Here is a 14,096-nt window from a genome sequence, read left to right as displayed (position 1 = left end):
AATTCTGTGTTCTTTTTTCCGTCTTCTTACTGCATGTCCTTCCTGTGCCCCAGAAAAGCCACCCACACAGATTAAATCTACATGGCAGGCACAGGTTTGCCAAGGGCGTGACTCTTTAAAATTCAGGTGTCGAGCGCTATCCTTTAAATATGCCGTGGCTGTGCTATTTAAATGGTTGCCTAAGAGTCAGTTTGTCAAGTGTGTTTTTCCTCCTGATGCACAGTTGCAACTATCCCCTGGTATGTATTTGCAGGGGCAACTGTAAAGCATGAACGGAGCAATCACTTCTATGGCTGGCAGAAGTTTTCACAATGCAAAGGTTGGGAAAACTGCTGCCGTGATCTGGGGATTTGGTATTGCCCCATCTGTGTTTGGTTCAAACATTTACCTCCCAGGAAGAACATCAAGGCAAGGGGGAGACCAACCTGGACCCATCCCTTGGCCAGCGAAGGAGCATCTTCAGAGAGTTTGCTTCCTCCCCTCCCTGCCAGAAAGAACCCTCGGCCCCAACTGCCACTTGCCCTGGGGCTGTCGAGCTGAAGGGAAGCACATTCTGGGCTTTGCCATCATCCAGGGGGCGATGGGCCACTGGCCTGCCACACCCCCTGCTTCCCAGGAAGAACATCATGGCAAGGGCAAGGCTAGCCTGGCTCCATCCACCAGCTAGAGAAGGAGCAGCTACAGGGAGCGTATTTTCCTCTCCCTGCTAGAAAGATTACTCTGCTCTGACTTCCTGACCCTGCTTGCTTCCCTTGTCCCTCCTCATGCATTTTTCCTTTTATATTGTGTCTATTAGACTGTGAGCTTGCAGGCAGGGATTGTCTTCTGTTTTAATATTTGTACAATACTTAGAATTGTTTTGCATTTTAAGTGTTAATACATCATCATCACCACCACCATAATTTCTAAGCAAGTGTGTGCTGAAGGAAGACCAAAACTGCTTCTGTGAGTTACTATAAAAATGGGCCCTGAATAATTCCTAGCTCAAGTATACATACTTTTTGATAGTTTGGCTGGTCTTTATTCATATTCCTGGCCATATTTTCCAACTATGAGGAATATGAACCTGTCAGATATAAATACTTAACCAGTACTATTTTGTACACTTCTTCCTTGGGGAAACCTGTTTAGCAGTTGAACTGACCTGAATACAGCACACAACTCAGATTTACTGCAAATAAAAAGTTTGGTATGTCCAAACTTGGTTCTTGCAAATCCCCAATTAACTTCGGTGGGGCTTGCATGGAAGAGTTTCCCAGTGGATTGTGCCCTCTGGCTTAGGTCTGTCTGTCCCCCACTTGCCTGACCTTAAGAGCGTCCCAAATCCAGGTCAAATGTAATGTCACATAGTCAATCCGTGTGTTTAAACCAAGATCTGCTACAATCACAGAGAAAGCGGGGAGTGGAGGAGCTCCAGGTTAGGGAGCAAAAGGTGAGCGGAACCCTTCACCATCTCATGGCTTACCTTTCTACAGTCTTCTTCCCAGGCACATCCAAATTTCTACACTTCTCACCAACTCTCCCCTTTTTCTTCTTGAATCAGACTTTAGTGCTTTTGACATGATTGCATCAGATCTGGGTGTAAACCCATGGATTCAGTACTGTCCCTTATTATTATAGTTTATTACATTTATGGACCGCCCAATAGCCAAAGCTCTCTGGGTGGTTTATCTCCTATAGGGCTGCCTCTAGTAGCACAGAAATAAATACATTTGCAGAATGAAAAGGACAGGCTGTCCATAAATGTGTAACATGAATTGGCAGTGACCTACCACGTTGCCCTGATAATGAATTTGTAAAGAATAGAAGAAACATTGTGTGACACGTGCCTTGGTGATATGCTTGGATTTCACCTCTAATTTAGAGAGCGATGGGACATCCTTCTCAGCACAGCTGTATAAAATTGACCTTGAACTGTAACATAAAGGAGATATTGGCCAAATCCCTTAGTCTTTTGTCATTTTGATCTGGGTCTGTTTGATCTAAAATCCCCACTGTTTGCATCTTTCCTCCCCTAGGGTGAGCTTTGGATGATCAAATTGCATATCGTCTTTGACTTCCATTATGTCTTGGCTTGTTGACCTGGCTGGAAAGGCAGAGGACCTTCTTAACAGAGTAGATCAAGGCGCTGCGACGGCTTTAAGCAAGAAAGAGAATGCAGGCAACGTAACCTACAGCGATAGCCACTTGGAGGACGCCAGTGAATACCCCAGACTGCACCAACAGACCCAAGAGCAGCAGTACCAGGCATCCTCTAAAGCGAGCTTTATCTCTTCGGCAGCAGATAACATTAGACATCCGAAAGCAACTATCCTGGCTGGAACCGCCAACGTGAAAGCTTCGTCCCGGACATCCGTGGAAGCGCCCCTGCTGACGGAAGCGGTTTCTGTGCCCAGACCGTCTTCCCAGTTTGTGAGGAGGAAAAAGTCTGAACCCAATGACGAACTCCTGTTTAACTTTCTCAATAGCTCTGAAAAGGAACCAAATGGGAAAAAGGACCTTAAACGAGAGAAAAGCAGAACAGCCACTGCTCAAAACCACTCTCGGACTTCAAGCGTGAGCTCCGTGTCGGCGAGTTCGCAGAGCGTCAAAACTGGGGAAGACGCTTCCGTTCAGAGGCCAGGCAATGGTAGCTAAGCATAACTACAGATGTTAAGGAATGTTTTAAAGGATATTTTAACATGGTGTTAGTGGTGAGGGAATCCTAGCCTTACCATTGTGTTTGCCCATTCTGATTGTGTTCTCTAAAGCAGTGTTCTCTAAATATATGAGTGCACAATTTGGGGTGCTTCTGGAGTTCTAATACCAGGACCTGGATGGATTGCTGTAGATCATGGAATCATAGAATAGTGGGGTTGGAAGGGGCCTACAAGGCCATCGAGTCCAACCCCCTACTGGACTTGATGGCCTGAAGAGTTGGATTGTCATTTCATACCAGGCCCCTCGTTTGTAAAGTGATGATGATCAAATTTACAAGGGAGGTGGGGGGGCTGCCCCCTGACCTTTTGAGACAGCCCCCTTAACTACCATTTTTAGAAGACTAGGGGGGCATGGTTGTGGATCTCATCAAAGACACCCCCCCTCCCCAACTTGGCCATCCACAACCTGGTGCCTTCGAGATGTATTGGACAACAATGATGGAAGTTTTAATTCTATCTTATTTTACACATGGTGGGAAGCACCAGCCAGTTGAAAGCAGATGGAAAGGTACTCATGTGAGCACATCCTAAACAGCTCCTCAGGCTGCAAAATTTGGGGGGGTTCAGTTTTGTCGCATACAGTAATGGTCAGTCTACAGCAGGCCTATAAAACTTGTGGCCCGCCGAGACCACAATACAGCCACTAGCTGTGCATTATAGCCTTCCAAATACCACATGTGTGCACACACACCTACCTACCTACGTGTTTTTGCAGACAAATGGCAGAACCAGATTTCTCCAGCCTCTGGTGGACTTCATTTGTCTTTGTGGGTCATAGGCTGTGGATGTACACCATTTCTGCTGTTAACAATGTCAAAGCTATTATGTTTGTTTATGGTAGTGATGTGGATCCAGCAGAGCTGTGGAGTAAGGGGTATCTTTTCTGTTGTTGCTGTCCAGAGTTGGGCAATACCTTTAGTTAGAAAGGTCAAATCAAAATTCCACAAAATCAAAATTCCACAAAAATGTGCAAACTGTCAAGTTCTCTAGAATCTGATAACCCAGGAACTCAAAAACTTGCACATTTTTGAGGAATTTTGGTTGGTCCTTATAAAGATGGATTTAAATCCCAACTGTGGATTTAGGATTTTTTTTCCCCTCATGGACCAGCATGACTATCTTGGTTTTATTTTTATTATTTTGTTGTAGTAGTAGTAGTAGTAATGTAGTCATTTATACATTTTACAAAACTGACATCTAGTATCCCTGATTGCTACAGCAGAGAATTGTATGTTAGGCTCTAATCCCATACTTACCTGGGAGTAATTTTCGTTGAACTTAGTAGGGCTTGCTTTTGAGTAGGCATTGGATCTCATTGAGTAGACATCATAGAAAGTGGGCCAGCAAAGAAATGTGCTTTATTACATGTGGATCTCTTTGTACAGAGACTCCTGATAGTTCCAGTTCTGGACTAGAAACTGATGTGGATGTTAAAAAAGATTCATCGCAGGGTATAGAAGCAAATCGTAGCCTCACACCTACTGACAGCAAATCGCACGAGTTATCCAATCTTCGCCTCGAGAACCAGCTTCTCCGGAATGAAGTGCAATCTTTAAATCAAGAAATGGCATCAGTAATTCAGCGAGCCAAAGAAACCCAAACAGGTAGAGGGAGATTTGAAAATGCTGAACTATCATGTTAATGCTGCCTTCTATTGAGTTGGGCCTTGAAGTCTGCCTCACCCAGGTGTTGCTCAGGGTTCAGGATCATGGGATCTCCTTTTTTTTTCTGAAACCCCAGGGTCCACCAACTGGAGTCAAATTCAAAATAGTGGCTGGTGGGGCAGAGACAGATGCAAAAATGAAGGCTCAGGGACCAGAGCAAGTTATTTGGTGTTCTTCCTTGTGCCACACGCAGGGTTAACCTGTCCATGCAAGTCCATGTGGATTGCTATGGATCAGGGATTCTAACAGTCTGTTTTTGTTGGGGGGGGGGTTGGGGGGGAGCCTTTTGTTTTGCTATTCATAGTCAAATGTGTGCAGGTCATCCAGTGATGTACTGTAAATCAACATGTGAGGCCCGCTTCTGAGTGCCTCCTCTGAGAGAGGTTTGAAGGATGACAACAAGAGAGAGGACCTTTTCGGCCTGATTGTGGAATGCTCTCCCCAGCTTCTTAATGCATCAGTTGAATTGTTGATAGTTGTCACTGATGTTTAAGTTGTTTTATAGAGTGATGCTATTTTATGGATAATAATTTTTAGTTGTTTTAAACTGTTTTACATTTTTCAATGTCTTGAGTTTGTTGTAAGTTACCTTGATTGAGTCTTTGTTGTTGTTGTTGAGAAAGGCATCTAAGAAATTTAAATAATAATAAATCATTCAGTGATATTCCAGTAGATCCTGGTCTAGCTTCTGTTCACCCCTGATCTAGCCCAGTCCTGACTGAAGTTCTTTAACCTGAGATGCCAGAGACTGAACTGGGGACTTTATGCATGTAAAGCACGCATATTCTTTGATGGACCTATGGGGTAGTGCAAATGTAATCTTTCCGAAATTTTAAGCAGAGTTAGGAGATATGTTGCATACTGTGGGCTTATGCACTCCCTCCTTCCCTCTCCCACATGAATTCACCCCTTCGCATGGTTTGCTTTGACTGCAGTATAGTGCTATGGCTTCCTTGGCACAAACCGCTCATAATGCCGTGATGGCCTTCGCAACCAGGGTGTGAATCCGGGGTTTGAAGTGTCCTTGCAAACCCTGATCAGGTGGGGATCTGGTTAGTATTTACCATGGTTAGTGCTTATACGAACACAACAGTCAAAGTAAACTGCAGAAGGGAGGGGAGAATTCATGCAAGTGACAGAAAGAAGGGAGGATATAAACCAGGGGTGCAGAACCTCAGGCCTGGGGACCCAATCTGGCCCTTTGGGGTTCCCCAGAGGGCCATGCCCACTTCCCCAGCCACACTGCCTTTCTCCCAACCACTGATCATTTGTTGGTTTCCTGGCTTTTGCATAGTTTTTCACCTGCTCTAAAAGGTTGAAAAGGCTCTTCTAAGGCATAGTATTTGTAGCAAGAGTTTTAAGCTAAAATATGCTGGTATTTTTGGTCCAAACCCCTTTGGCTTTGGCCCAGCCCACCTCTGGAATGTGGCCCGTAAGAGCTTCTCCCCAATGGAATTTGGTCCTCCAGGTGAAAGTGGTTCAGCACCCCTGAGAGAAGCCCACAGCATGGTGCCCAATCTCCTAACCATGGTTAGCAAATTGAGACCATTATTTCTGCGTTGGGCCAACGTGGCCAAACCCCCGCTGATTTAGTTAGTTTTGTGTCTTAATTCCTTATCAGTGACAGAACTGTGCTGCTTCCATAAGAAATCCAGCCTATAAATAAATATGCCAACTGCCTTGTCAATCATGCTAACGTTTGCTGACCTAAACGTCTGCAGAGTTAAACAGTGCCCGAGCGAGGGTCGAAAAGTGGAATGTTGATAATTCAAACAACGACAGGCTTGTTCGGGAGCTTCAAGCTCGAGTTGACGATCTGACCGAAGCTGCTGGCGCCAAGGATTCCCAGTTGGCTGTCCTGAAAGTGAGGTTACAGGAAGCCGATCAACTTCTGAGTTCACGGAATAAAGCGCTGGAAACACTGCAGAATGAAAAATCACGGTATGTGCAATCCATCTTGCCATTTTCTGATTGGAGAATTCAAACTCCTTCAGCTTGTGGTCTCTGATGTCTCCTCTTTGCTTGTAGGATTGTTTTTGCATCTCTGTATAATATGATTTTTAGCTTCATCTTCAATGGCCAGGTAGCTCCAGCATTAATTCTGAAATGTGCTCTTTTTGTGCAGGAGTTTGTTCATCTTACACAGTGAGGAAGGCCCAGTTTAAAGGATATGCTAGTGGTGTAGAAACCACTGCTCCTGTGGTTGCTCCCACATGGTTTGGGCAGTTTGCATGATTTTGAAGCCCCGTCTGCTGCAGCCGCCCAACATGGCACTTGATGGGGGCTTGGCTTTGAACCATGGAAGCGTACCCTGACTAGATCCTTGGAGATCTTATTTGTGGCTTTCATGGTGCGGGGAGCCATTCCAGATCAGTGGCTCCTATGCCACTCAGATTAATCTCCATTTGAGTGCAGACGAGTTGCCTTTGGGTGGAGCATAGGAAATGTCTGAAAGCCTGGAATGCAGCAACCCAGGTTCCTTACATGTATCAAAGGGGCTTTGTGAGGTTGGTGCAGCTGTTGTTTTTCTCAGTAGCAGCCTCCTTGTGCAGCCTTGCAAGCAGTTTCTGAAATCCCTCGAGCATTCAAGAAGCAGCTCATACTGTAGCACAGGGGACTGCTATTCAGAAAACAAAACTCATGGGAGGATCTGTGTTTGTATTCTCTAGACTGAGCAGACTTCACTGTTAGTTACTGAGAGGCATATTACCTCTGATCCTGGACGTAGCATACAGCCATCATGACCAGTGGCCATTGGTAGCCTTATGCTCCATGAATTTGCTTAATCTTTTCCTTAAAGCCATCCAAGTTGCTGGCCATCACTACCTCCTGTGGTAGCAAATTCCACAGTTTAACGATGCTATGTTTGAAGAAGTCCTTCCTTTTCACTATCCTGAATAACTTCCAACAGTCAGCTTCACTGGATGACCCTGGGTTTTAGTATTGAGAGAGGGAGAAAAAAAAGATGGTATCTTTTTTACATCAGGGGTGGGAAATATGCACGCCATATGTGCCCCCCCCCCTTTAAAATGGGAAAAAAAGCCTTCTGGAGTGCTACAGAGTGCCCAAAACATCAAATCTAGCTTGTTTGCAAGCTAGATGTGACCCTTCTAGAGCTCCATAGAAGCTAACAAGCTAGAGTTGATCTTGTTTGGCATTCCACAGTATCCTGGATGCCTTTTTGTTTCATAAAAAAATAGGTTTTTTAAAGGGTTGGGGGGGGTCACCTGGCAGACTGCATCCCGTGGAAGTGGCAGAAATGGCCCCTGGACCTCCCAAAGTTGCCCACCCCTGTTTTTTATTGTGTGCGTGTGTGTATATGCACAGATATAGATATAGATATAGATATACACACACATATATATATACACACACACACACATACATACATACGTATACACACACACACACACACACACACAAACACACATGCGCGCGTGCACACAGACACTATTATATATTATAATTTTATATATATATATAAAATTATAATATATAATATAGTATATATATAAAATACATACACACAGATAAAAATAACACACACACACACACACACACTTTATACTGAATAAGTTTTAAAATTTTATAATAAGTTTCCTACCACCTAATAACCTAAATACAGCAATAACCAAATAAGGTGTGGTTGGATGATGAGAGACCCTGGGCAGCAACAGAGTTTGTTTGTTTATTTTAAAGCATTTTTCCTCTTTAGCCCCAAATGCTCCCAGAGTGGCTTTCCTAGCTTAGAAGTCCAGACAGTCCATTCCCTCAGGCTTACAATCTAGACGGCATGAGACACAAGGAGTAAGTTAAGTTAAAGGCGGTATATGTTGTTGTGCGTAGGAGGTCATTGAACCATCAGATGGATTGTATCTTGAAAGCAGATGATATACCTCCCTCCTGTTTCAGTAAGCCTTTCCTCTCTGCCTGTCCAGAATAATTCAGGATAACAGCGAAGGGAACAGCCTGCACAGTCAAGCCCTCCAGACCCTTCAGGAGAGGTTACATGATGCGGAGTCCACACTGAGACGGGAGCAAGAAGGCTACAAACAAATGCAGGTCAGAACAGCCAACTTGGGAATTGCTGCTTCCCTTCTCCGATTGGGGAACTGCATGCTGCGGCAGGGGTGTGCAGGCTTGCTACATGTAGTTTGTTTTTTACTAGATCCCCAAGATCCACCAGCCAGAGCCAGGTGCAAAAGATAATCCATTTAGCATTAAAGCATGGGATGTCTCTGAGCCCAGGCACTTGCTTTCAGTACCGAAACTGAATTGAGCTCCCAGTCCTTGCACACAGACGTCTTCCCTTGGTTACCCTGAGCGTTCTGGATTTCAGCAGCCTAATTTCAGGTGGAAAAAGTCATTTGTCTTGCTATAGTTAAACAATTGGGAGTCTTGCTGATCTACTGCAAATCACCCAGAGATCTGCTAGTAGATCCCACTCTATCTTCTGTCCACCCATGTCCTACGGAGTGTAGAGAGTGCCTTTAATCTTGCTGGTTCTTCTGTACCCCAAGTAAGGACCTTCAGGGAGAGGGTCAACTGTTTCAGTCAGTTTTGAGTGCCTCACATCTGCTAGCTGAGATATAGCATAGGTAAAACCCTGTTCTTACAACCCCCCTAGAGTGGGGATAAAGGACCACCTCTGCTGCCCCTGATGTTGTGCACCCTGCTGCATGAGTGCAGGCTGTCTGTCCGATTGGACAAACAGCATCAACTACGCCCCTGGAAATCGCATTGCAGAGTGTACACATGCAGGCCATGTGTATGCGAACGCATCAAACACTCTTTTGCACCTATCGGATTGTCTCAAGTTATGATCTGCTTGTGGGTTTTGCCTTAATTCCTCTGTGGTACTGCCTTTCATGCAGGAACTGTGTAATGCAGGGAACAGCCTTAATTTTTTTTAATTGGCTGCAAGGATGCTTATAGCATAGAACTGGAAATCTATCAAAACTCCTTCCTTACATGACTGGCCCCATTAAAATCTGGAATGCTGTGATCGTGGATATAGCACTGCTATTTTGTCTAATTTAGCGAATACCTGGTAGGTTAACTTAAACAGATGAATAAACTAATGTTGTGCATACATGCTGTCAGTTCTTTTGTCACTGATTGGAACTGTTTTATCCTTTACTGGATTAATGAGATCAAACAGCACAAGTGTTAAGTTTGATTTGAACTGGGCTTGTTGGCACCCTTTTTCTTTTATTCTGATTTGTTTTAATGATTTTTGACATTGATATGGATATGTTTTTGTTTGTATTTCTCATGCAATATGTCTCTACCGGTTTTCCTTTCTAAGGCTGCCAGCCTATACACACTTACATAGGAGTAAGCCCCATTGAATTCAACAGGACTTACTTTTGAGTAGACATATCTAGGATTGCACTGTCTACCTGTTACAGTGTTTGACATAAAAGCAAACAACAAACTTTCTCCTTGCAGAATGAGTTTGCAGCACGCCTCAGTAGAGTAGAAGTTGAGCGTCAGAACTTGGCTGAAGCAGTGACCTCAGCTGAGCGAAAGTACGTGGAGGAGAAGCGGAGAGCAGACGAATGGCAACAGCAAGTGAAAGGAGCCAAAGCCACGTTGGAGTCTGCTAAGCAAGAGCTGGTAGACTACAAACAGAAAGCTACGCGCATACTCCAGGTAAAGGCCTTTTCATTTCCCCAGGAGTTTTAGTCCTTTGGTTTTGTTTTTTCAGTGTGTTGTTGTGTTTTTAAACCTTTATGCTGCTGCTGGCTTTTATTCTGTTTTTTACTTTTGGTTTTATTCTGTTTTAAACTAGGTTTTATATTATGTTTTATGGTGTTGTATTTTATGGTTTTAAATTTTGAGTGCTGCCGAGAGAACTTTGCTATTGGGCAGTATAGAAATGTAACTTACAAAAAGGTTGCTTAGTGTAAATCCATGCAAAGTAATCCAGGCCTTCTCAGAAAAAATGTGATTATGACAAGAGGGAAATATCATTGGTCTTACGAGGGGACGGGAAGGTGGGGAGATGTCTGGGGAACCCCGCCCCCTCCAAAACTCCCCAAAGAGAAGTGAGCATACTCAGTGTCCATGGAATGCTAACTGACTGTTGCAGGGTGGGCAGATGGAAATGGAGTGCTGGAATCCTGAACAGGGAGCGCTTCATGGCTCAAAATTTTGTTGTAGGCCTCACTTGTATTAGACCAGGGGTGGGGGAAATCTGTGGACCACCAGGTGGTGTTGGACTCCAGCTCTTATCAGCCCCAGCCAGCATGGTCAGGGATGATGGGAACTGGAATCCCAATGCCATCTGGAGGGCCACAGGTTCCCCTCCACTGTGTTCAAGCGTTCGCCATGCTACCTAAGTGGAGCCTCCATGTACCAAAGTGGTATACTTCTGAGTACCAGATAGACAAAGTACAAATGAAGGATCGGGCTTTTTTGGTGGTAGCACCCTACTTGTAGAGAGGCTCGCCTGGTGCCTATATTGTGGTCATTTTGGTGCCAGGTGAAGAGCTTTTTACCTTCCCGGGATTTTTAGTCCTTCACTTTTGTTTTTAAATGGGTGATTATGCTGGTGGTTTTTACTCTGGTTGTATTGTGTTTAACATTTTTAAGTTTTTATATTGTGTTTTATCATATTGTATTTAAGGATGTTAATTTTTGTGAGCTGGCTATTCGGCAGTATAGAAATGTAATGAACAGTAAAATAAATCTCATGTTTAAACCCTGCTTGTGAGCGAGAGGTTCTTGTCTGATTCAGAATGAGACCTTCTGCCATAGTTAGTGCAATTTAAGTATATGAGTATGGACGCTGGTGACTACTGTGCAATTTCATTAACTGATCATTGTTTCTTTAAATCTCAGTCCAAAGAAAAGTTGATCAACAGCCTGAAAGAAGGCTCCGGTATTGAAGGCCTGGATAGCCAAACAGCAAGCCTCATGGAGATGGAGGAACTGAGGCACGAGCGGGACATGCAGAAGGAGGAGATGCAGAAGCTGTGGGGGCAGATACAGCAGCTGAGGACAGAACTGCAGGTATTGTCCTGGGTATTGTCCTCTGGTATTGTCCAGAGGTATTGTAACGGCAGGTATTGTCCTGGGTATTGTCCTCTGGTGTTGTCCAGAGCAAACGGCTCTGCAGTTGTTGTAATGGCACAAAAGCCATCTTTGTTTTGCTCCCTTTCATTTTTCTTGACTGCCTGAGACAGGGCTGGAGCAGAAAAGGAGAGCCGGGTTGGTGTGGTGGTTAGGGTGCTGGGTTTGGGCCAGGAAGATCTGGCTTCAAATTCCCCTTGGCCATAAAGTTCACAGGGTGACCCTTGCACCAGTCAAATGCTGTCGGCCTGGCCTACCTCACAGAGTTGTTGTGCAAGGGGAAAGCAGGATAACCCCGTGTACTTTGGCCTGAGCTCGTTCGAAGAGATGTTGGCTACAGATGTGCTAAATGAAACACAAGGTTGCATTGCCCTCCACTGTGCTACCTTCCTGTCCATGACATTGGGTCAGCCCCAATGTGAGCAAGAGGCGCTGTGGCACTCATGTCCAACTTGTGGGCTTCCCAGAGGCATCTCGTTGGCCACTGTGCAAACAGAAAGCTGGATGTGAGGGAGCTTTGATCTGATCCAGCAGAGCTCTTCTTAACTTCTTACGGTTGCCACAGCCAAATGTTACTGGTGCTGCTGTCCCATATGCCATGTTTCCTTAGGGTAATGTGTGTGTCTTCTGTATTGTAAGAAACATGGCAGACAGGACTGGGTATCAGCAACTACGGGCGGAGCTTTGAGTACAGTGGCCATGTGTCCTCTTTTACAGAGGACAGTCCTCTATTTGAAGGGCTATCCTGCCCAATTCCATTTTAAATTGAAAGAACCATAAGAACTGTTGCCTCTCATCAGGGAGTCCCTGGTCAGCAGACTGAACAGGCAGGCACACAGGTCACCCGGTCACAGTCTTCTGTTCTGTGGTGAGATACGCACTTTGGATGGCTTTAAAAGGGGATTGGACAAATGCCTGGAGGAGAAGGCCATCAATGGCTACCCATCCAGATGGCTCTATGCTACCTCCAGTATCAGAGGCACTATGCCTCTGTAGACCAGTTGCTGGGGAACATGGGTGGGAGGGTGCTGTTGCACTCTTGTCCTGCTTGTGGGTTTCTTGTGGGCAGCTGGTTGTCCACTGAGTGAACCGAATGTTGGAAAAGATCAACCCTTGGTCTGATCCAGCGTGGCTGTTCTTATGTACTGTATTTCTTTTTAAATTATAATAATTATGTACTGAGCAAAGGGCTGGATGTGCCTGATCTCATCTGATCTTGGAAGCTAAGCAGGGTCAGCCCTGGTTAGTACTTGGATGGGAGACTGCCTGGGAATCAGGCTTCCTGCATTGAGCAGGGGGTTGGACTTGATGATCTTGTAGGCCTCTTCCAACCCTATGATTCTATGTCTAAATGTGCATCTATACATATACATTAGCATATGCAAATTTCATGCAAATCTGTGTCCTCTTTTGGGAGTGGGGGGTGATACATTTCCTCTTTTTGGGGGTGGGGGGAGTGATTCATAAGTAGCCACCCTAGTTTTGAAGCATTGGTGACAGTAGAGGGAAAGGTTTCAAGTTTAGAGCAGTTTGGGACATTATCAAGAAGTCCCATTAGGTGGTGACTCTTAAGGAAGAAAAGCATAGAATGTTTGCAAGCATCGGTCTGTACTTATCACAGCCAGCTGCACAGTGGTTGGGTATCAGGTGGCTGTCTGTTGGGGGCAAAAATGCCTTGGATATCAGACCAGGCTTGTATATGGAAACTGGGCCGTATGCTGTTCCTTATAAGGATTGCTATTTAGGAAATTACATAAATAAGTAACATTTCATTGTTTGTAGGATATGGAAGCGCAGCAGATAAATGAAGCTGAGTCCACAAGAGAACAGATTCAAGATTTGCAGGATCAAATCATGACACACAAAACAGCAAAACAAGAAGTAGACGCTGAACTAGAGAGACAGAAACAGGTAATCACTGGGCGAAATGATGCTTTTTCCATAGTTAAGTCTTCCCTCGGTCAGGATCAAATCATGACACACAAAACAGCAAAACAAGAAGTAGACGCTGAACTAGAGAGACAGAAACAGGTAATCACTGGGCGAAATGATGCTTTTTCCATAGTTAAGTCTTCCCTCGGTCATTTTTAACCCTCTGTGGTCCACAAAAAATGGTTTCCGTGGACACCATGCTGGAGACTCCAGGGCTAAGCCTTCTGCTGTAGTCTAAAGTAGATGACAGAAACCACTGTAGGTGATAGGAAGAGGCAAAGTGTGCACCATGTGGCTCTGCTTAAATAACTGTTGTACATGTCTTGTGACCACAGCCTGTGAGGCGGCAACACCACCACATTTTGGTTTAGATAAGTGATAATTCTTTCAAGCATGCATGCTGCTAAATTATAGTCTGAGAAGGTCCTGCAGTCTAGTGTGTGGAGTAACTGTCCTCAGAGCTGTCGTGCTGCTACATGAAGGGAAATCATGGAGCATTTTGCACATGCTGTGATGCATGAACTCCTGGCAAGGTCACTGAAGCGCCCTCATTAAAACAGCAACAACACTGTAATCTAGCCCACACTTGGTTGGAAGCGGATCGGTTTTTCCATACCTCATTAAGCTTATTGTTTTATCATGAAGAGCTGTTGTGAGATGAAGACGAAGCTATGGGAGGGAAGATGCTTAATTTTGCTTTACATGATTGGAACTATATACCGTG

General features: G+C 44.7%; 1 protein-coding gene across 8 annotated transcripts in view; it reads left to right on the top strand.

Annotated features, from left to right (window-relative positions):
* GOLGA5 (golgin A5) overlaps positions 1–14,096 on the top strand; it is a 37,702-nt gene that overhangs the window by 1,354 nt on the left and 22,252 nt on the right. For 5 of the 8 annotated variants that reach the window (XR_014788567.1, XM_084840373.1, XM_084840384.1 and 2 more), the window contains exons 2-8: positions 2,019–2,629; positions 4,085–4,303; positions 6,085–6,304; positions 8,302–8,425; positions 9,815–10,018; positions 11,210–11,380; positions 13,223–13,471. Coding sequence is in view for 7 of the 8 variants with exons in the window: in XM_084840373.1 (XP_084696499.1) it covers positions 2,065–2,629; positions 4,085–4,303; positions 6,085–6,304; positions 8,302–8,425; positions 9,815–10,018; positions 11,210–11,380; positions 13,223–13,471 (1,752 nt within the window). In the remaining variant the exon portion in view is untranslated. The remainder of the gene's footprint in view (positions 1–2,018; positions 2,630–4,084; positions 4,304–6,084; positions 6,305–8,301; positions 8,426–9,814; positions 10,019–11,209; positions 11,381–13,222; positions 13,472–14,096) is intronic. The other 3 variants (XM_084840407.1, XM_084840415.1, XM_084840425.1) reach the window with 1 other exon arrangement.

Source organism: Heloderma suspectum, chromosome 1 (genome assembly GCF_057233095.1).
Source record: "Heloderma suspectum isolate Gila_16-S chromosome 1, 16-S_ref, whole genome shotgun sequence".
Lineage (NCBI taxonomy): Eukaryota > Metazoa > Chordata > Lepidosauria > Squamata > Helodermatidae > Heloderma > Heloderma suspectum.
This window is presented reverse-complemented; position numbering and strand designations above follow the sequence as displayed.